This window comes from Hyposmocoma kahamanoa, unplaced genomic scaffold (assembly GCF_003589595.1).
Source record: "Hyposmocoma kahamanoa isolate Upper Pololo Valley unplaced genomic scaffold, ASM358959v1 79, whole genome shotgun sequence".
NCBI classification, from domain to species: domain Eukaryota; kingdom Metazoa; phylum Arthropoda; class Insecta; order Lepidoptera; family Cosmopterigidae; genus Hyposmocoma; species Hyposmocoma kahamanoa.
In genome coordinates, this window is record NW_020653993.1 from 4,521,836 (window position 1) to 4,544,756 (window position 22,921).

The 22,921-nt window shown below is 35.0% G+C and overlaps 1 protein-coding gene across 3 annotated transcripts in view; it reads left to right on the forward strand.

Annotated features, from left to right (window-relative positions):
• The window catches only part of LOC113233600 (irregular chiasm C-roughest protein-like), a 214,487-nt gene that overhangs the window by 184,531 nt on the left and 7,035 nt on the right, over window positions 1-22,921 (forward strand). For all 3 annotated transcript variants that reach the window (XM_026468750.1, XM_026468749.1, XM_026468751.1), the window contains 9 exons: window positions 340-431; window positions 861-969; window positions 13,629-13,710; window positions 15,260-15,348; window positions 15,926-16,028; window positions 16,205-16,338; window positions 17,337-17,460; window positions 19,891-20,036; window positions 21,980-22,133. In XM_026468750.1, coding sequence (XP_026324535.1) covers window positions 340-431; window positions 861-969; window positions 13,629-13,710; window positions 15,260-15,348; window positions 15,926-16,028; window positions 16,205-16,338; window positions 17,337-17,460; window positions 19,891-20,036; window positions 21,980-22,133 — 1,033 coding nt within the window. The remainder of the gene's footprint in view (window positions 1-339; window positions 432-860; window positions 970-13,628; window positions 13,711-15,259; window positions 15,349-15,925; window positions 16,029-16,204; window positions 16,339-17,336; window positions 17,461-19,890; window positions 20,037-21,979; window positions 22,134-22,921) is intronic.

Sequence of the window (22,921 nt, forward strand, 5' to 3'; positions counted from 1 at the left end):
TGGTAAACGTTAGAACCACGCAAACGGAATATTATCATATTTATCCAAGTACACCAAAAATTTCATTAGTGCTTTGTAAGTGCAGGATTTGCGGTGTATTACTGCATTTTATTTGAGATGTTTTTGTTGGTAATACGGAGGGTATTTATTTAGCAATGCAGAATAATAATTTTTATTTATAAAAACTTGTATTTAAACTAAATGCTTTTCTAATTTGCGAAACCAAATAGCCGCCATTTTGCGGTAAGAGGAGCGCATCGCGTGAGCGGTTATGTAAATCAAAATTAATTAAGCCCTTCTCGTCTGGCCTGTTTAGAAACAGATTATCTTTTGTTTCAGATCACATGGGTAGACAGCAATGCTGGAGTCATCACTCAAGGAGTCTCCTACAGTGTTGAAGCTTTACCAGACGGGCAGCGATTTACGGCTAGGTTAGTATTACAAGATGATGCTTTAAACTCCTAAAGTCTGCAACCGACAAATACCTTTCACACATTCGTAAAGATGATTAGTTGGAAAATTTACCTTGGACGGCGTAAAGGATTGTCTGCATTGCTTAGTCAGAGAGTTAAAGGGTTAGGTTGCTTGCCAAATAGAATATATGCCTAATAGGACAGTCAAAAGAAAGGAACCAAAATGAGGTAGTCCAATTACGAACTCAGTGTACCAGCGGTTTCTCGAACAGACCAATTTAGGAAAACGAACTTTTGTTTATTGATACCGATGTTCTGAGTACTGCTCAGACTGAACTGTGGAACGAAAATAATTTCTTCACTCTAGTACAAGTTCGACTCTGTTGACAGAAGTATCAACAAGCAATTTCCAATGAATAAATTGTAAATATGTATGTTGCTTTATAGGTCCATATTGAAGATGACACCGAAGCAGGAGAATCACAATCAAACGTATACTTGTCAAGCACAAAACACTGCCGACAGGGCCTACAGAGCTGCTAGTATACAGATTGAGGTAAGTCATTGACTCAATAATGTCTTATCTACATAATTTTGCAAGTTATTAATTCTTTTGACAGTGGATATTTAAGCACGACACGCGTAAAGCGCGAGTGTTGATAATGTTGTTTTAGAACTACACCAATTTATGAATGACGGCTTAATGTGACTTTATGAAAGTCCTGGTTTAATTTTTAAATACTACAAGTAATTACGAACAATTTGATCTAATAATGTTAATTATGGAAACTCGATACCTTAATGTAGTAGTAATGTAATAGTAATGCAAGACAATTAGTCTGACTGATGGATAGATTGCCCAGTCATCAATAAATATTTTGAGCTATTTTAAACTACGAAAAAAGTAATATTGTAACTATGGGTCTACCATAATCTTTCAAAAAACAATCTGATTTCAATGAAAGCTCACTGTAACAAACCTGTCAACCAAGTTATATATTATTCTTAGAGCAATAGGAAGAACGAATGATTTCCCAAGATTGTCTATACCTTGCTAAAAATACGAAAGAAATTACGCCACATGAAATGTTTTATACGCCATTTCGTTATTTTTTGCTGGTACAGTATTATAAAGACAAAATATTAGCTTTATATGAGTAAGTTGGAAAACTTAATATAAAACTCAACATTCAAATGTTGAGCTTCAAAATGGCTTCCACTTAGTTACACATTTGATAAACAAGGCAAGTAACTTTTGATTATTTTAGGGTCTTGTACTTGAATAGCACATTTAAAACTCATTAAAATTAGTCCCAGTTAAAGATTTTCTTTAGAGGTTTATGTGGCACGTACAAGTGTCCGAACTTTTGACACTTTTAAATTGTCAAGGATCTTTTTAAATGTGGAATACGCGTCTCACATACAGACCGTACACGTACAGACAATACACATCCCAAAAATAAGGCATATGATGATTCAATATTCAAAAGTATTTATTACATCTCGACTTTTGTCAGATTGGTTATTGGTACAAAGCCATGCAATATTCGTACACAAAAAGAGTAAAAATATTTTTTTTTTAGATAACGCACACAGATACACGTAAACAAAAAACAAACAATAAATAAGTACTTAATGCGAAACTACAGTATGTTATTCCAACCTACATCATGTAGATTTACGTTTCAAAAGCTTCTTACATATTCGAGATGCCGAGAAATCTCGAGCATATTATATGCTGTAAACAAAAAAGGGATCGAATTTCACAGAAAAAACAAAATACAAAATAAGGGAGGATTTGTGGATTGTGGACTTAAGATTCCACACTATTATTATGAAAAGCAATATTTTTATAGGGATAACTAAATCCAATAAAGGAGGTGAAATTTTACCGCAGGCTCAGCGTGTGATGTTTCAAATGGGATTTTAGAAAATATCTGGGGGTCTACTCTCGATCTCCGTCTGACATCAATCAAAAAACAATACTTGACCAAATGAAAAAGACGCGTGATGCGAATGATGCGTCATACTTGATACTTGTCTTTTAATTTTGTCGAATATTACTTATTTGACAGTAATTGTTTCGGACGGATGTCGGTAGATTTGGTAATCGCTCATTTTATGCAGCTTTACAAAATGAATTCTTATAAATTGACCTTTAATTCTTTATTGAGCATCACAGTCGTATTATGACAAAACACTTTACCACGTTTCGTTTTAGGGTCCATTTAAAACCAGAGTCACAGTCGGCTGTGGCTTTAACTGAATGAGATCCTTTTGCGTATGCCACAACCGCACAAATTAGACCCTCAATAATAAAATGACCAAATTCGAAACATAAAATGTTTAGATATGACATAATAAAAAAAGTTACTAACGAAACACGTTATGGTGCCGTTAGGTCGTACAGCTGGATCGGTTAGAGTTGTTGAACAGTTATCAGGAATATGCTATTTACACATGGTTTGGTATATAATATAATACAAAAGTGAAAATATGTATATTATATATCTTTGGTGTACTCGATGAGAAAATGGCCTATGAACCGACCATTGAGTTGAACGAGTAACCTCTCAGTAGATATCGAGTTCTTAGGTTTTCGCGATTGTTACTCATAGGAAATGAAACTATTTTTCCGGATTTAAATCGCATATATTTGTTTTTTTAAACAAACCGACGTTTCGGTCCCTTTACAGGTCCCATGGTCACGGTTGACTGAGGTGGTACAGTCTTCAACCAGTTATGTCTAATATTGATGCAAACCACCATATTTTTTTCACTATTGTTACAATAATTATTAATTAAATACCTTATTTTTAATTTTACAAAGAAAACATTCCAATTTACGCTATATTAAGTTTTACAAATTATTTTATTGAATGAATTTTTATTAAGTTCAATTTATTATTAATTATTAATAGAAATTAGTATAAACTAAAACATATTAATTAGTACTGCAGTCTTATGTCTGTTTGGGATTTTTCATTAGAGGAAATACTGGATCCCAAACTGGTGGTGCGGAGAAATCATCTTCCCTGTTGAAATTAGGATGTATTTAATTTCAATGGCCTCTCGCAGCATCCTTGGTAGATAACGGACTTATTTTGCAAGGACCTGGGGTTTGTCAAACTTCATTGAATGTGTAGGTTTATCCATGACATGCTCGCAGACTGCAGACTTGTTTACGCGACGGTGTTTGACATCAGCTATATGTTCTTTGACGCCGGACTTTGACGACGTTCCTGCATCCTGTAAGGGGATGTTACATTTCACGGGTCTCAAGAGCTGAGAAATCTTCCTCAGGGGCTTGAAATAGGTCTTGATAGATGCACGCCTGAAGACCCTTCCGATCTTGTCTGTAACACCTCTCACGTAAGGTAAGATGGCAGATCTTCGCTCGACTGTTGGTGGTTTCACGTGACCATGGGACCTGTAAAGGGCCCGAAACATCGGTTTGTTTGAAAAAACAAATATACGCGATTTAAATCCGGAAAAATACTCTCAGTAGAGTTTATTAATATTTTTAATCCAGGTCATTGTATCACTGATGATTTCAAGGATGAGAGCGGTGAGCGGCACGATTTAATATGCTAGCTCATAGGTTTGCTCGTTGTAGTAATGAAGCCAAATTAACATTATTTAAATTCTTGGTTCCCAAACTTTTCAGGCGATTAATGACAAACGTTACACATCACGTGATTCACATCACGATTCACATCACGCAATAATTACACTGGTTTTTGTCTAATTGTCAATTATTTTGTGCTTTTTTTATGTATCTGTGTTTTTTGTTTCCTCTTATAATCTTTTTTTGGCTTGCTAAACACTTTATATTGTTTCATGTTGGTGAAAATTCGTAAATGGCATTGGATTACTCATATTTAAGTATACTATAATTGTATTATTTGTCCGTGAATTTTCCTAAAATGTATAAGTAAATAAAAGAAATTTTTGCCTCACCGCCCACTTAGGCAAGATAAAAAAATTTGGACACCCACCACCACAAAAAATTATTGAAAACACGAATTTTTTTATATTAACTTAACAGACAAAAATCACTAGGAAAAAAATTATATATTTGTAGTGTAGTTAATATAGATAATTGCCTCCATGACCATGATTACCATGGACTGCCACGCAGAGGTCCCAGGTACGATTCCCGGACCGGGTGAGAAATATTTGTTAGGCCATTTATTTCTCTCGTGAGTTTGGGTGTAATTTGTGGTTGTCTATGTGTGTGTGTCCATGGCACCCGCGACAGAGGCTTTCCCTAGTGGTGGGTTATGTTGAGTGTGTGCGTTATTTATATTATTTATACATTATTATAATTCAGGTTTTTTTTCAAATGCGGTAGTACCCCGTGGATAGCATCAACGCCCCCCATTTGCTTCCAAGACCCATACCGGCCCCCTAGGACTCTTCTTTTAAACAGATCTGAGGGGCACTGTAACTGGGTCCGTCACCTTGAGACATAAGCTGACAAGTCCCGTGTGTATTTTCACCAGCACCCTAATCCTTCAAAATTGAAACACAGTATTGGTCACATTACTGAGTGTAATTGTGCGAGACCGCATGATACTAAAGACTAAACTAGTAAGTTTGTGTCGTAATACACGTTCAGTGAGTTAGTAGGCGGGGCTAACATGCAGTGATTTACTGCTCGACGGCAGAAATAGGTAAGATGGCAGTACTTTCCTGGACGACCTATTTTACAAGGAGCTCTACTGCTTTTTACATTGCTGTTGCTTGAAAATGACTTTTTTCGAATTATGTCACTTTATCGCGATTGCTATATATTGGAAATGAAAGTATTTTTTAGGATCTAATTTGCGTAATCTTGTCTTTTCCATAAAAACATCGTTTCGAGGATTTTACTAATCCCATCGTGAGTCAATCCTAACCTTTAGAAAAGAACCGATAGTTTCCAAAATTCTCTACCCAATTGTTTTTCATCGAAACAAAAAATTTACCCAGAAACTACCTATAGGTATTTCGCTATAACAATTTGTACCAAGTCTCAGGATAGATTGGAAAAGTCAACAAACCATTACGACGACCAGTGAGAATTGATACTCGATGTCCACTCCGTGTGTTTCAAACAAGATCTTCTTTGTTGGTGGTTTCCTTTTATTTGTTGATCCACCCAGTTCATATTGACCCAAAGGGGGTCCCCACTATACGTAAGGCGGAAAAGGGTCGGCTATACGAGAGTAGAATAACTAAAAAGGCTTCAGAACAATACCAGTATGTTAACTGTACGTGATAGTGCAGCCTGAGAAAAAGAATTTCCTGGACTTCGTTTTTGTTGATAATACACATACAGCCATATACGCTATCTAATAAGATATATTTTTATTATCAACACGCTTGTCTCCCAGTGGGAAGGATCCGTACCCATAAGTTTATACCATAAACGTATATATACATATACAGGGTGCAAATAAATTAGGTACGGCTACTTTAACAGCCAATTATTGTCTGTCTTTTTTGAAGACAGAGAAAAGTTTTATAAAATTTGAAATAGTCATGAAGTTGTTGTCGTCAGTTTTATCTATGGATTACGAAAAAAGATAAAATTTTGCCAAAAAATTTCTGAATTGTGAATGTTACGACGTTCTAATGATTATCACGATCAGCCTTCTAGAATCGAAATCAATTTTAATAAGAATAGGCGGATTTCATTATCTATATTGAATTAAAATGAAAAACTTTAAAATATGTCTCCTTTTTTAAAAGCCAGTTCTAAATGTTAGGGTATGTATGTATGAACTTAGAAAAAATAGCAATTCAAATGAGCCTATGCTAAACAGTTGAACAAATAATGGGCCGCTGATGATTTAAATGAAACTAATTCGGCTATTTATAGCATAAGCGTGACCAATATTCAGTCAATAGTCGATAGAATATTTATCGACTGCAATCACAAGCTGCTTGCAAGCGGGCAACACTTTTGCGCAGTGAAATGTCTACACACGGGATAATTTCAACAAGATTTTTCTGACGATATTTAATAATAATTTGATTAATGATTATAAATTTAGTTGTTGAGTAAGCCTGCAGCTAACTAACAAAATAAGACATTTTTAAGATCTTATTATTATTATCTATGGTCATTTTAAGATTATAAATTCGTTTTATATTTATTTTTGAGGAAGGAGATTGTCTTGCTATTGATTCGAGTGAGGCTAAGTCCCAACAACATTCTAAATGCAATTGCTGGAAGGTATAGGATACAATAAACGAAGGGTGTGGCCCAATTTCTAATATAATTTTTTTATTATTTTAATAATTTTTTTTTGTATTTTTTTCTGATTTACGACATGGAAAAGTTTTGATTTGAAATTTACCTTTTGAATATATTTTAATTATAGTAGTGAATTTAGATTTTACAATTTTAATTTATTGTTCAAAATTGTATAATTTTTTTAATTATTATTATTATTTTAAATTAGTTGTATGTTTTTAACACTTCATGGATCTTTGTTATCCGTAACAAAGAATTTTGTTATTATTATAGTATTTATAGAAATGGGCGGAAAAATGTTAAGTTTACAATTCTTGAAAAATGTCAAGAACTGATGAATCGAAAAAGTGTCGTTTTTCATTACAATAATGCCACAGCATACTTATCTTCACAAAGTCGTCAAAAACTATTGTAGTTAGGTTAAGAAGTGCTACCTCATCCACTGTATTTGTCCGACATAGCCCCTTCCGAAATTCACTTGTCTCAGTATGAAATTCTTTGAATGGACACGACTACACGACTACAGATATCAAGCGACGAATAGAGAACTTTATAAGGAACTACAGAATTTTTTTTAAAGGAATGTTCTAAAATTGTCTGAAAAACGGCAAATCTACATTGTCAATGCATAATTGAATATAGTTTGATATTTAGCACGGATATTTTGGGCAAGCCAATACAAAACTCAATATTGAGCAAAAACTCGTTCCATACCTTACCTATTTCTGGTGCCAAGCAATAATGTGAGCATTACTGCGTTTCGGTTTTGAAAGTTACGGTTGCTGGTGAATTTACAGGCACATGAGACTTGTCTGTTTTTGTCTCAGATCTTTGCGATTTAAAACTCTGAGTGGCACTGTAACTGTTATGGACAGGCTTACCGTCACTTGATATTATAAAAAAAAACGAATAGAGGGGGTGGTAGATCTTGTTTCGCTGATTTCAGACATGTTAATAACATAATTTTTCTAAAAATGTCGATTACGTCAGTTATGATAAGGACGGCAGAATAAATATTGGTAGCCCAGTGGGTAACTGTTGTTTTTCAATTGAGACGGTTTGAATTGAACCACCGACTTAAATTTTTCCATTTGTGAGTGTTTAGCTGTAATTCCTTTTTCTAACGGTGAAGAAAACCCATTGTGATAAAACCTATACCTTTTTTTTTATATGTCGTTGCTTTTATACAATAAAGCAGTATTGCACAGCGACGAACAGAGAAACTTTATCTAACTTTGTCTATGACACCAAATAACGGGATGAGCCGGGCGGTAAGCGACACTGTCCATAACAGTTGCAACGCCACTCACAGCTTTAAATCTGAGGATCGCTGCCGCTCTGACAAAGATCTGAGGATCACTGCCGCTGCGGTCGTCGCCCCGAGACATAACTTTGACAATTCCATGTAATTTCACCAGCACCCTTACCCTTCAAAACTGAAATGCAGTACTGCTCACATGACTGCTTGGCAGCGGAAATAAGTAAGGGGACAGTACTTCCCTGAACGAACCCTTTCACAAAGGGTTAAATATAATCCATAGCGTATAAAGGGAGCGATATATTGAAGAAGATTCAACAATACTTAATCCGTTAATAGAGACCCGTACCTAACAGTGAGACGTATGCGGATGGCTTAACGCTGTTGTGCGACCCAATAGAATATTGGTGTATATAAGTAAGTATTGTGAAAAACGCTACAATCGATAAAGTATCCACGCTTTACGGTACTTGAAAACAAAAAGCTACGGACAGTGGCCATAAAGTGAACATAAATAAGTACGATCGGAACGCCGAACGTTGTTATAAAAATTATTGTCCTCGAAAGAGTCTGTTAAAAGGAAATTACTATTCCGATCACGCTGTGTGAGCTACTGGATGTGACATAACTATTAAGTCTTTATTTTTAAGTAATAGCGGCGTTATGTTTTTTTTTTTTGGCTTTACGTTTTTTTGTACATTCCAACTTCTGTTCGTGATTAAGTACTGCAGATTAAAAAAACCTCATTTGCGTTGTGGATTCTTTATCTTGTTATACTTTATTTTATCTAAGTCTTTGGAGAAATATTTGGATCGTGGTTATGCTATGGGTTTTTCAAAAACGGTCATATACCTAGCTACAGCAGCACATTAGCCTAGAAATGTTTGCGGTCTAATAAAGACCACACCGCACGACACAGAAATTAGCTGTCCTATTGAGATTGAAAATAGTACTCGGGGACACGTTCCTGCTTATCCCCTGGGTTCGCCTCTTAATTGATTTGTGTTCAGGCTTAACGCCTTCTCAAGACTAAGTGGTAACTAGACTTTGGCGCAATGCTCTTTACGTAATCTGGCCCATTAATTTTAGTTAAGGAAATTGTCATGACATTCCTTTTACTTGACGACGTCTGAATAATTCGTCGTATATGCAACGTGACTAATTCTACTGATTTTATTTTCACCTATATATAATGTAAAACCATAATTATTTGGAAGATAATAACACCAATTACCTGGTTTGGAAATAGAGAATAAGCCATACCATAACTAAATCCCAGAGCAACATCATTCACAGAACATCTAAACCAAAACCACAAAGTCACAATCGGCCACTGAGGTCATCTAATCATTATCAACATATGTATGACACTGAATAATACGATTCTTTTAAATCTTGATCGATTCTGAGTAGCGTACGGCTTCAACCACATCTAGAAAAATATTTCTAACTCCACGATGTGACGGTTGTTATGACGAAAAAGGGCCAGTTTGTTTATTATGTATTTTTTCGGTGGCCGTAAAATAAGAACCCTTTTTACGGGCAACCCAATTACTTTTTATGTTCAGATGGCCGCCGATATTGCTTGGATATTGAGTCGGTTTCCATTCGTATACGAATTGAAGTGTGGCTGCTTTACAGCTAGAGGTATGTTGTCATTGGGAATTTCCTGTGTTAATGAAAGTGTGAAGTTGAGCACCCCCTAAACGGTGCCCAGTAACGACCTAGACAGGTCGTTAGTATATCGTTAGTATACGTAAGTATACTCATACTCGTCGTAAGTATACCCGGATACATATATTTTGCTTCTTCAAACGGACCCGGAAATGGCTTGCGCAGGTCGATAGCAAATCGTTAGTATACCCACATTCGACGGTATTGTCCCAAGAGAACAATGATTTTTTTTTTCAAAAAACAATTACTTAGGTGAGTCGTTTAAAAACGCACGTGACTTCGTTGATGTCTTTCTCTTACGAAATAAAAATTAGCCGATTCAGTACACAATATACTCGTACATGAGAGAAATGCTGTAGTACTCAGCAACCACGTATTTTCCCATGATTAAATTGTTATTATACTCCTAAGGCCCCACGTATATACAAATGTGAATAATAATGTGAAATGATTCAGACCCAGGGGGTCTTGTCCCGTTCTCAATCCGACATCCGACGGAAACACTTACTGTCAAGTAACCAGGTGAAAGTGGAAGAAAAATACGTGTGATGCTGAACCCACCTAGCGTGGGATAAGGACAGGAAGAAAAGAAGAAGACTCGACTAAATAATAAACACAGTGTCAGTATGAAGCTTCGTACGCATTATGCGTCTTACAATTAGGTAGAGTAATAATTATTCGACGGTAATTGTTTCGGACCGAGAATGGGAGTTGACCCCATGCCGTATTTTTTTTAAACGCACATGCTCCTAGCCCCGCGCTAGGGAAACTCTGTATCGCAGGTGCCATGGACACACACGTAGACAACCACAAATTACACCCAAACTCACGAGAGAAAATAAATACAGGCCATACAAATATTTCTACCGGCCCGGGAATCCAACCCGGGATCTCAGCGTGGCAGTCTGGCATGGTTACCGTTCGGCCACGAAGGCAGTTGCAGGCAGTATTATTAAATTGGTTAGACTGTGCTATTTCTATGATCTTAAAATTGTGAGATGTACGCTGTAATGAAAATGCACAGAATTCGAGTCACCTTGCATTTTTCTCGTAAAGGGCTTGAATCCAAAAATAGTGTTATCATCGAAGAAAAAGTTTTCCCCCGGTTTTGCAAATCCAAATTCCCGACAAGAACTTATGGAAATGACGTTTAGTATACTAGTTTCAAAATTGCATAACAGTTTTTGATCAATCAAACATTGTTTTAGCTTAGGGCACTTAATACTGAAAATGCGTGGGATATCTAGAAGAAGTAGTTTTTAATATAGAAGCATGTAATTATATCTATTTAGTACATTTCAATGTACATTGGGCGTTTAGCGCTTTTTCCGTTCTAGTTAGTTGAGTAGAGCTCCTTGTGATAGAGTTCCTCTAGGCAAGTACTGCCACCTTGCTTATTTCTAACGCCGAGCAGCAATGTGAGCATTTTGAATTGAAAAGTATGGGTGCTGGTGATATTTCAGTTAATTATTTTTTTTTTTTTTTTTTTTCATTTATTTATTAACTTATATACATTTTTATATTCGTTTATACGACACTGAAACCCTTGAGGGGTTTAAAAGTGTGTCACGTCTGACAAATTTGACGTTGGATAACAAATCTAATACTAATTAAATTGGTTAACTTTAGTACCGTGACAAATTTTGCTTCTTGTTTTAAATTAGGCGGAATATACTACACTTCATTACTGTAATTTTTGGCTCTTGTCACTTGAATTCATTTTCGCGAAGAAAAAAAAAAGAAAAAATAACAAAATAGAACTTCAAAGTACTTTCGCTTATTTTAACGCCGTTTTTAAGAATCTAGTGTATATTTGTGCATAATTAAACGTTAGTAATACTTTTTTTTATATTAACAAGTTAAGAGACGGACAAGTCGTGCGCCTGATGGTAAGCTACACGCCTGTCCATAACAGTTTCAGTGCCACCCAGCTCTTTAAATTGCAAAGATCAGTCCCATGTGCCTGTAATTTCACCAGCTCCCTTTACCTTTCAAAACCGGAACACAGTAGTGCTGACATTACTGCTCGGCGGCAGAAATATATTATTATAAATAAATAAATAAAAAAATAACTAAAACAAAGAAAAAGATAAGGTGGCAGTACTTCCCTGGAAACTCTTTTACAAGGAGCTCTACTGCTACTAAAATACCAATAAAATAACATAGATGTATATTTTTTAATACAGACAGTGATGCTAGTGAGCAGTTCGCTGTAAGACAGTTTTTTTTTAGTCTACATTACTCCTTGTTGGTAGATATTTTAAAATTTAGAGCAGGAATGAACTTATTTTAGCACAGTGTTGCACGCTTTATAAATGATAAGCTTTGTGAGTTCCTTTTTTGAAAGTAATGCAATCATTTACGAGCATGTTTGAGAAAATGATATTTTCTCTAGAAAATATATTATCTATGTCCTAAAGCCTGGTTTTAAAAGTAAACTGTAAATATCCGGCAAAAGCTATAGTATGCCAAGTACTCGAAAATCCGTTAGCTATTGATGCATTTTTTTCGCACTCCCAATTTTCTGAACAAAAGCAACGGCCAATAGATTACACTGCTGGCTATTAAAAAATGCAGCTTCAAAAACTGTCTCTCATCTATTATTCGGGAAGTTTACGGCTTAGCCGCTTCAGCTTATTTATGGCTTTTTTTTTAGTTAGTGCCTAGAGAGCAATGAATTTTGTTTATGGAACCGGTTGTTTAACAGTCTATTATTAAAACTGAAAATTTATTTTTGAATTTCGCCAGGTTTTCTAAAACGTACAATGAATATATATTGTGCATTTCGTTTACATAGCTTATATTTACATTGTTGTTTAAAGATTTACGTAGATGTAGCATGAATGAAGGTGTCAACCGTATACCGCAAATGTTTATGTAGCTAGTTTATTTTACATATTTTATTATTTTTGTTACGCGCCAATATAGGTATGTGGCTTTAGGTTCTGTTCTTTTGTGACTTAAAATAAATAAAATAAAAAAATAAAATAAAATGTTTCTTTATTTAGGTATACGCCCATTAATAAATTTAACATTATTTATTTATTACATTACATAACAATGAATTTTATTAACCGAATATTATTATTATTATTGAAGTAAACAATTAAGAATTACATTAAATTGAATTGAATGACATCAGAAATAATAGTATAATTAATTTATATTTTAAAAATGGAGTGATCGCTTACAAAGTAACACGTATCGCATACTGTCCTTACAATTATTGGCCGGATCGCACACTCTCATAAGAAAAGACTTCTTTCGTATTATAGAGAAAAATTGTCTACTCTATTCACGGCAAACATGCCAGACGCACTACACCGCCAGGGCAGCCGCAGCATAGCGCGAAATGCATTATTATCCCGACCTGTGAGTCTATCAAAAGGTCGCTTAGTATAATGGTACCACAACTGACTACTGTGCGCACTTTTCGATTTCAATAATACTTGGCAAATAGTTGTTGTGACTTATTCAGAGTGGCGGCGGGCACAGGTGCAGGCACGGGTGCCTCTAAATGAATGGAATGTACGTAGACGCTCCTTGCGTTCACTCACACACAAACATTTACATGCACGCACTCACGCACGCACGCACGCACGCACACATTCACTCACTGGCTGTAATGAGAAGAAAAAAAGGAATATTTATGCGTGCGCGGACGTGGGACTAATGATGATTAACAAATGAAAATGAACGTTAAAGCCGTGTGTCCTGCCACGGCCACCTTTTTTGTTTCTGGTAAAGTTATTATCAGAAACAATTACATTAGTTTAGACCGGAATTGTGAATTTTATTTCAATTGGTATGTTTATTATATATTTACCGTCGAGTTTTTTCCGTGAATTACAAATATTATTTCTGAAAAAAATAATGTGAAGATTAATACGGATTTTAACATATTTACCCTAAATTTAGGGAAAAATTAGAATTACCTGTGTAAATAAGCTGGTATGTTATTAAGAAGATTTATGGTATGTTATTAAGGCGACACGTGTTAAAAGAAATAAAGTCGTAAAATGTTTTTTTTTGTCTACAGGTAAAATACGCTCCCAAAGTACGTATTCAAATAAAATCTGGAGTCAATGGAAGAATACCGGAGGGAGAGGACGCTGTTATAGGTAATAAACTTTTTACGTGATTTTTTTTTATTTGACAATATTTGCTTTAACAATATATGCTAAATAAAGGCCTCAATCTTATTAGACCATAATGGATTGTGGTTTGGTGGATATGCCCAAGTAGGTATATTCACAGTGAAGATAACGGGCTAGATCATAATAGTATAAGGTTCCCAAATAACTTCCCAAAGGCCCATCACGTAAATGCGGTAGCACCTTCTGGACAGCATCAACGCCCCTCCCCCTCTCCCCATTGCTTCCGAGATCTACCCTAGGACTCTCAAGCGCCCACTGGGTAGGAACCACTTTGGTAAACTATGGGTTAGATCGTTTCAGGGAGCATCTAAATAAGTACTATATGTGTTTCATCTGTATGACTGCCTCCGTGGCCGAACGGTTATCATACCGGACTGCCAAGCAGAGGCACCAGGTTCGATTCCCGGGCCGAGAGAAATATTTGTATGGCCTACATTTATTTCTCTCGTGAGTTTGGATGTAATTTGTGGTTGCCTATGTATGTGTCCATAGCACCCGCAACACAGCGTTTCCGTAGTGCAGGGCTATGTTGACTGTGTGCGTTATTATTGTTATTATTATATGAGGGGATTGGACCTTGACCTCAGCTATATGCTCAAAACCAGAGACCTTTGTGAAATGGTTATATAGAAGTGAGCTTGGCATATTGTCATATATATGTGTCCAAAGGGTTACTAATGTTGAGGTCTGAGGTTCAGGAAAAAGCTGGAAATTAAAAAATAATATGAAAATATAAAGATGCTTATTACAATACTTCGTTCCAAGTTACATATTATACATTTGGATTTCCATTGGAGAAGGTAGACTTTAGACTAGTTTGCACGAACCTAGTAAACTTTTCTTTCTTTACTTTCATTCATCAATATATCTTAGTGTTCATATTCTTCTCACTACGCACTCCATCTTTACGTCTTCTCTCGTCACAGGCTTTATTAGGACTGCCCGCTTCTTCTTTTGTGCAAAAGAAAGTCGGTCTCATTTTGAATCTCTATCAGTCGAGTCAGTTTTTATGACCAGTTCGTTGGTCATCCATAGAGCCTGTATGCTGGTTGCTCGTGGAGACGTCCAGTGTCTATGAGCAACACTAGCTTTTTTAAGATAATTCTCGATTTGAATTAAAAGCTGCCTTTTTGCAATGTTGGCTTTTCCACCGGCTTTACATATCTCTTTCGCCACTCTACATTATTTCATCCGTTCCATGTGCCCAACTCTAAATGTTCTTACAAGTAATCGCAAACAAGTCGATGGAATGGTGGCTATATACACATACATACTATTGCCTATGTCTGCTTTACCTTGACTTCTTCGTCTTCTTCTTCTTTACCCGTTCCCAATTTCTAATGTGTAGGCCTCCTTCAGTTTATACATCTCTCTTGGTCTTGTGCAGTTTCTAAACCATTTTGTTACCGCCCGTCCTTTCATATCGTCGTACCAATGTATCTGTGGTCTTCTTCTTGGGCGTTTCCATGACCCTAATGTTACCTTAATATTAAATTATAATAATATTTTTCAGCATGCGTCGCCGATGCCAACCCTTCAAATATATCATTCAAATGGTATATGAATGACGAATTAATGGTTGGTGAAAATAACACAGAATTGGTAAGTGAGATAACTATTATTCCCATTATCTATACAACTATTATCCCAGTTTCAATAAATAATGGGCCTTACTGATCAAGTAATAAACTTTACTGGTAGTAAAACTTTTCTTTGCGTAGTTATAAAGTATTCTCTATTATTGAAAAGCTCGTAATAGGCAGAGTTTATTTTCATATTAGACAAGTTAAATAGTCTAACTCCATACAGTGCCCATCGAGCGCCGTGTACAGGCACACACATTCAAATAATCTTGCGGTACACTCGAGTTACACAGCGCGTGTCGCGTGCGTAGGGGCTACCGTTGCTGCCATCTGAGCTACTGACCAAATCTGAGATACAAAGAGACTGAGTATGGCATACAGATGACGGTTTAAGTCCAATCAGATCGGAGGAATTTTTCTTTGTGTTTTTTCGATGTTTACATTATTTGCACTCTATGAAATTTTAACTAAATATATACTCACTGCCTGTTGCGATCTCTAGTCGTCATTAGTAATATACAACCAAATATCTAGTTTCATCTAAATATGACTCATGGTGACCCATGTACGTTTTTAATATGACTATATTTTTCCAGCGTATCCCAAACGTAACTAGAAAATACAGTGAAATGGTAACAAAATGTGAAGTCTACAACGAAGTTGGCAAAAGTGAAGAAACTATCACTTTGGAAGTCACATGTAAGTTCTTTGTGATCCCCAAATATAGCATTCAAGGAACTTCTGATTTCCACCCTAGATGTAATAAGGTCACATTTGCAAAACGACAACTTTTCACGGGTTTATACATTCTTCTCTATTCTCTTCTATGCTTGACATTTTTATCCTGACCACTGACGATATACATACGTTTTTAGACGCACCAACGTTCAGAAACTTACCAAAAGACGTAGAAGGCGAAAAAGGCACGATAGTTACGTTGAGCTGCGATGTCGAAGGATATCCGACTCCAGAAATCAGATGGCTACATTACGAGGAGGATCAGACTATTGTAAGTTTTGATTATATTTTAACTAATCTGAAACCACTTTATATGGAAAACAACTAATAAACACATATGCATACACATTGCCGACGACGTTGCTACACGTGTCACGATTTCATTACTCCACAAAGTCTGCGGAGATTGTGGAGTACACACGGGTGAAAGCCAATGCTGATAACTTATTTGTGGTGAGAGTACCATCTCAACATCTGTCGACTTTCATGAAGGAGGAGTTCTGGCCAAAGGGTGTCATGTACCGACGTTTCGAGGACGGTAATCGGACACCTACGTTGCATTACACATCGCGGTCCGTACGTGTAATTAATTATTTTTTTTATTATATTATTATGTATGTTAGTTCTTGAGATATGTATTTACGGGTCGTTACCTGATTATAAGTAAATAAATAAAAAAATATATTTTATTTTTAACAGTCGGTTCATTTTACTTACCTTGACATTTCGGATATTTTGCAACAATTGTCATTATTTATTTTTGTACTAGACCGACACACATTACACGATATCCGACGACTTGTCGAGCGATACTTGATGTCGCTTACATTTGCTGATGATTAGGTCCCACGACGATGAAAGCTTAAAATCGTCCTCTCTATTCAAATTACGATTTTTTTTTATTTCAACAGCTTCATATACAATTCTACCGTAGTAATGTAGAGGGATCTTGGGATTATAAAGTTCAATTCAGTGGTTTGGTCCTGATTATACGCATACATATGTTAAAATAAACAAGTCTTGTTATAGGACTCTCAAAAATTTGCAAAACAGAATCATAAACAATAAAGATTAATGAACCACAAGGAGAAGGGATAGAGTTGACAATTTCTTATCTCGCTTCTTATAAAAATATTTATTTATTTATATCTTTCATAAGTACACAAACCGAGTGTAATCAACATATGAACGGTTTTCTAGAAAAGTGGTCTATCTCAAAATCATCTAATTCATCAGGAATGTTGTATTGTATCTCCTTTTCTTTCACAGAGAGTCGGAAGAACACCTAATCTAACTCTAACTTTGGACACACATACGTCAGGTAGATACCTTTGCAAGGCCAGTGTAGACGGGTACCCTGAAATCGAAGCTGAGGCTTCTTTATTTATTAAAGGTAAGTGTATAGACGTAAACACTTTAGAAACAAGAAACAGAAATTTGAAATTATGTTTGTCTGCTGACGAGTTATTGAGATATTTATTATACATACATCAATGATTTCAATATCCCAATAGTTTGTACTATGGGTGTAGAATGGAAGAAGGACAAATTTACGAACCAAACTTATCTTTTTTTATATAATACCAAGTGACGGGGCGAACAAGACATGCGCCTGGTGTTAAGAGACACGCTTGTCCATAACAGATGCAGTGCCACTCAGAGCTTTAAATTTCAAAGATCTGAAGGGTACTGCCGCGGCGCGTGTCGCTCTGGGACATAAGTTGACAAATCCCATGTGCCTGTAATTTCACCAGCACCCTTACCCGGCTTGGCGCTTTTCTAAATTGGTTATGTGTTCTGGGCATCGAGTACATAACCAGAAATAGAGACGGAATGTCATTTAATTTGTTTGGAAACTATTCTGCCAAATCATTAATGTGATAACGGTTGGCCGATTGGCCAGCCCGAATTCGAAACAATTGACAGGTGTCGTCAAATGTTTTACTTCAAATGGATCAGTTTAACTTGAACTTTGCGGAAATGGACAAAAATTTAAAAATAACATATTCAATAATTAATTACCGATGAAATGCGATTCCGTTTGTTTTGTAATTAGATGTTTTGCTGTTTTTCCTACACCACCGAATGGAACAGCCCCCGTTATTAAAGATATTATCTTTATTATAATAAGTACAGAATATCTTTTTAATATACGGAGATGTAGACACAGGTCAGTTGTTGGCGCTGTACTATTTCAGTTTTCTAATTTGTGATTACAGCGCTAACGAGAGTTGATATTTAAAAGTGATATAAGGTCCATTTGCCTGACGAGTTCCCAGGGATGGATGGCCCTTATTTCGTCTCTGTTTCTGGCTATATATACTCGGTGGTTCTGGGTAATATTCCAGAGTAAATTCCATTATCCCACCATCTGTTATTATAAAAAAAAACACTAAGGGCATTCCTTGTTACGTTTTTGGTATCTTTTACTGTCTCCAATTGCATTGGTCATTTAGTGCACTCTTGTTCTTTATTAGATCAGGAAAGAATATGAGTACAACTTGTTAGTATATAGAAAACAATAAATTTAGAACACATATTCCAACGATACACATATAGGGCAAAATACTCAACGGCCAAGGGATAAAAGAATTGACTGATTACTCATAATTTTGAAACTTTTTTATTTAGTTATTTCGGTTAACAAACAGTGGACACAATTTAAACTTATAATTAATTTCTTTTTTACACTAAATATGTAATGATTGTGTCACCAACACCGTTAACTACTAAATACGGCAAGAAAACTGAGAAGTGAAGAAAAAATAATAATTAAGAAATAGTTATGTACAATTCAAACCAATAATTTTAACGGAATTAATATTTTTGAATTAAAAACTTATCCTTTAGACGGGTAAAACTGTTTTGTCTTATATTCCACAAATTAAACTATGGTAACGGTCTTGAAAGACATTAAACACACAAAGTGTGAACATGCCCAGAAAATTTAGAATAATATTATATTTTATGTTCATGGTAAGAATACAAAAAAGCCTTCCAGTTTAAGCGTCCAACTCACACCTCATTAAATACAAAAGAAAACATACATAAAGAATTTTCCACTATATATCCGTATAAGTCCGTATAGAATTAGATACAAAAGCTACAAAAGCTACGGAGGCATTTTTCTTTCATTACAAAATAAAGGAAGGGCCTTGGCTTCTATTCAGTGATGCGTAGCTGTCGATGTAATCATCTAACTATCGTTTATCGACAATACTGAATGGTCTAGTGCCAGCGATGAAAAGTGCTAGCGATGCCGCCAGACGATAAATGTACATGAATAATAAATACACTTACAATAATACGCAATTTTTGATACGTTAATTCGTAAACGATATTTTAATACTTTTTACTCTGAAAGTAATTTTCTTGGACCATATGCTTTTTATTTTTTTATAATTTACATTGTATCAATGCTTAATAAAAGTTACAAATATTATTTGTTCATGTTTTATGTATCGATATATTGTTGACAGACATTCGATTTGCTTCTCAACACTATCCTGCGGTATGAAGGTTAAAAACGTACCTATTGGAAATGACACAGCACTTCCTTTATAATTATTTTTTAAGGGAACAGTAACTTAAATTGTATATTCGGCTTTTATTCTCGTGAAAGGAAAACTGACACTGAATACACTAACGATACTAACAATTACATACAAATCGTTCATGTATATTGAAACGCTCTTGATAACTATAGTTTCGTCGATCTAAGAACATACCTAACAATTAATTTCGAAACTCCACACTGACATGTGCGAAGTATTTTATAAACATTTGTCTTATACATTTTTTCTGATGAAATGGTTATTTTCAGGTCCACCGAAAATTCTCTCTAACCACACACAGTTTGGATCTCAAGGCGATACTGTGAATATAGAGTGTGCTGCATTTGCTATACCTAGAATTGACAGTATAGTTTGGACATTTGATGGCAAGGAAATCGATTCTTTACATGATCAAGTAAGTGATGTCGAAATTGTTGAATTTCTTAGATAATGAAGTGACGGGAAGAAAGTAAAAAATATAGCAGCAATGAAAACCAATTATTTAATGAATCTATTAACAAACATGTCTAAATAATTACAAGAAAAAAAAGAATAACATAAAATTGATAAAATACGCTTAGTTCTAACACAAGAATAGTTCTTTACAAACAACGGTACATATTATACTACAGAAACCCTTTATCAGTCTACAGAATAAAATATGAACCGATCAACAACTTTATCATTTAGAAGAGCATAAAAAATAACCACAAAGCAATAAATAACATCGGCGGCAGATAAATCGGTGTGTGTAATGTAAAACGCGTGTTTAGACGTGATTTAGGATGTAATCTGATTTATATGGCTGACTGTATTTGGTTTTTTCCGGGTCATACTGGAGGTGGTTTCGCAAAAGATTGGGGTATGGAATATTTAGAAATGGCAATAAGTAAATAAATATGTAAATTACACACATATAAATAATAAACAGATGAAAAATAATGAAGAGAACATAATGAAGACAAACTAATCAGGCACTGACCGCATAACAAATTACCATTCGCTTGAAAAGTCAAATGTAATGTAGTGTAAGCAGCTGATGTTGTTATTTCGCTTTTCGCAACTAATATTTAATACACAAACAAATAATAAAACAAACAGGCTTCAGTAATTTCATTGCTAATTTTGTCATAGAATGCGATCCTAATTCCGTTTCGTAAATTACAAGAGCAATAAACAGTAGGGGTTCCAGGGATCACGTCAGCTGTAAAAAATTAACAAGTTGTTTATACTAATGCAATTTTGCTAAAGCATCTACGATAAATATCTCAAAGGGATTCTTTGCTCAGGAATTTTGGGAAACGCTAATCAAGAGTTTTAATTACTTTATGCTCTTTTCGATTTATTCAAATCGTAAAAATCTGTTGCATATGAATCTTAAGTGTCTGAACTAAGATCAGAGGTATTAAAGGTTAAAATGAAGGGTGAAGGGATGCTCCGTCACATTTTACCAAAACGATCATGGTTGCAATTTACGTATTTTTACTACAGATTTCTGTATGCCATCTATTTTGTGTTGTAGCGATTTCCAATTCTGCTTTTATATTAATGATAGTAAAAAGCATTTTATTTTCGATAGCCATTAAAAATAAAATTACAAACAACGTAATAATACAAAATAATAAACAGTAGCTTTTAAAATAAACGTTTGTGACAATAAATTTAATAAATTATACAGTCTCAAACTCGTTTAGACTGGAGCACTACCCTAAGTGGTATGTGAAAAGAATATTGACATGTTCAAGGTCAAGTTCAACTTTGATAGTAACAGTATTTTATCATGCGATCAAAGAATAAAAGAAAAACCCGCAGCAGAGACTAAACGATAGATTACTATGAATTTATGAATGTGATGAAACACAAATCTGCACTTATGAATATATTTAAACTTGTTACTCTTAATTAGAAATGAAACTATTTTTTTCGGATTTAAAATGGCGGATGTTTGTCTTTTCAAGCAAACCAACGTTACGAGTTCTTTACAGGTCCCATGGTCATGGTCGCGGCTGACTTATGATTTTATTTAAATATACAGTGTGCGAACATGTGACAAAAAAAAACAATTATAGGTATGCAAATTTAGATCCGAAAAAATAGTATCATATCCAATATGTAGCAATCGAGAAAACGAAACCCGATAGATACTTGATTGTCACTTGCTTTTACGGTGAAAGAGAAACGTGAGAAATTCGTCGAAGACATTTTAAGTTATTACTTAGGTACTGTGACAGCAGCCGAGATTTTGAGTTAGTATAGGTCTTTCTTGTTACCAAAGACTATGAAAAATATTGGATATAATTAAGTAATGCAGTAAACACACACACACAACATAAAGCTAATGAACCAATTTGTTTTTAGGATTACGCTTTCCTTGAAGACGTCCAGGAAGGTGGTGTCATCAATTCTACTCTCATCGTCAGAGAAAGTCAATCCAAACATTTTGGAGTCTACAAATGCAATGTTTCCAATGAATATGGGAGCGATACCTTGGAAATTGTTCTAAGACCTAATAGTAAGTACTTTTCATTAGTTCAATTTTTTTAATTATTTTGTTTAAGAATTTACTTCCTGATGTTTTATGTACAAAAGTTTAAAGTTGACCATGGTATAATATCTCTTCATTTAATTTCCACACCTTTGTCGTGCCTACAAAAACACTGCATCTGTTTTTGTAATAGAGAACTACACTACTTGTGTAGCGATATGTATTTTAAAGAAAATGTCTGGAACACGCTTGTGAACAACACCACCTACACTGAATTCCAATGTTAATCTTCTTTTTACCATTTTGTGGTTTCTTCCAGCCATAACGTATAAACCTCAAACTACAAACAATTTTATACAATAGCCAACAAACTGTCTCCCTTATGTTGACACTAAAATGACGACATACTTACTGTAATGTACGGTCGTTGTGCCCATAAAGTGGATTGATAAGTCTGCAAGAGATAAAATATAACGTCACACATGAGAAATGTTGGTTTTATGAAAACTAGTTAAATTTTAGTATAGCCAGACGATCACAAGAAACCTTGTGAGTAGTTGATAATCACTGATGGGATTCTAAAAAAATTATAAAAATTTTAGAAATATTTCAGAAGCAGATGCTTGATTTTATGAGATTTAATTTTAAAGATTGGGAAAACTTATTGGATCCCCATTCGGTGAGTGTATTAAAGGCGAAGTTTGCTTTCTTCGATGAACTCACTACGATGTATTGAAATCTACAACACGTAGATTGATAGATAGTAGTAATTTTGTAACACCATCCTCCAAGTATTTCTCAGTCAAATAATGACT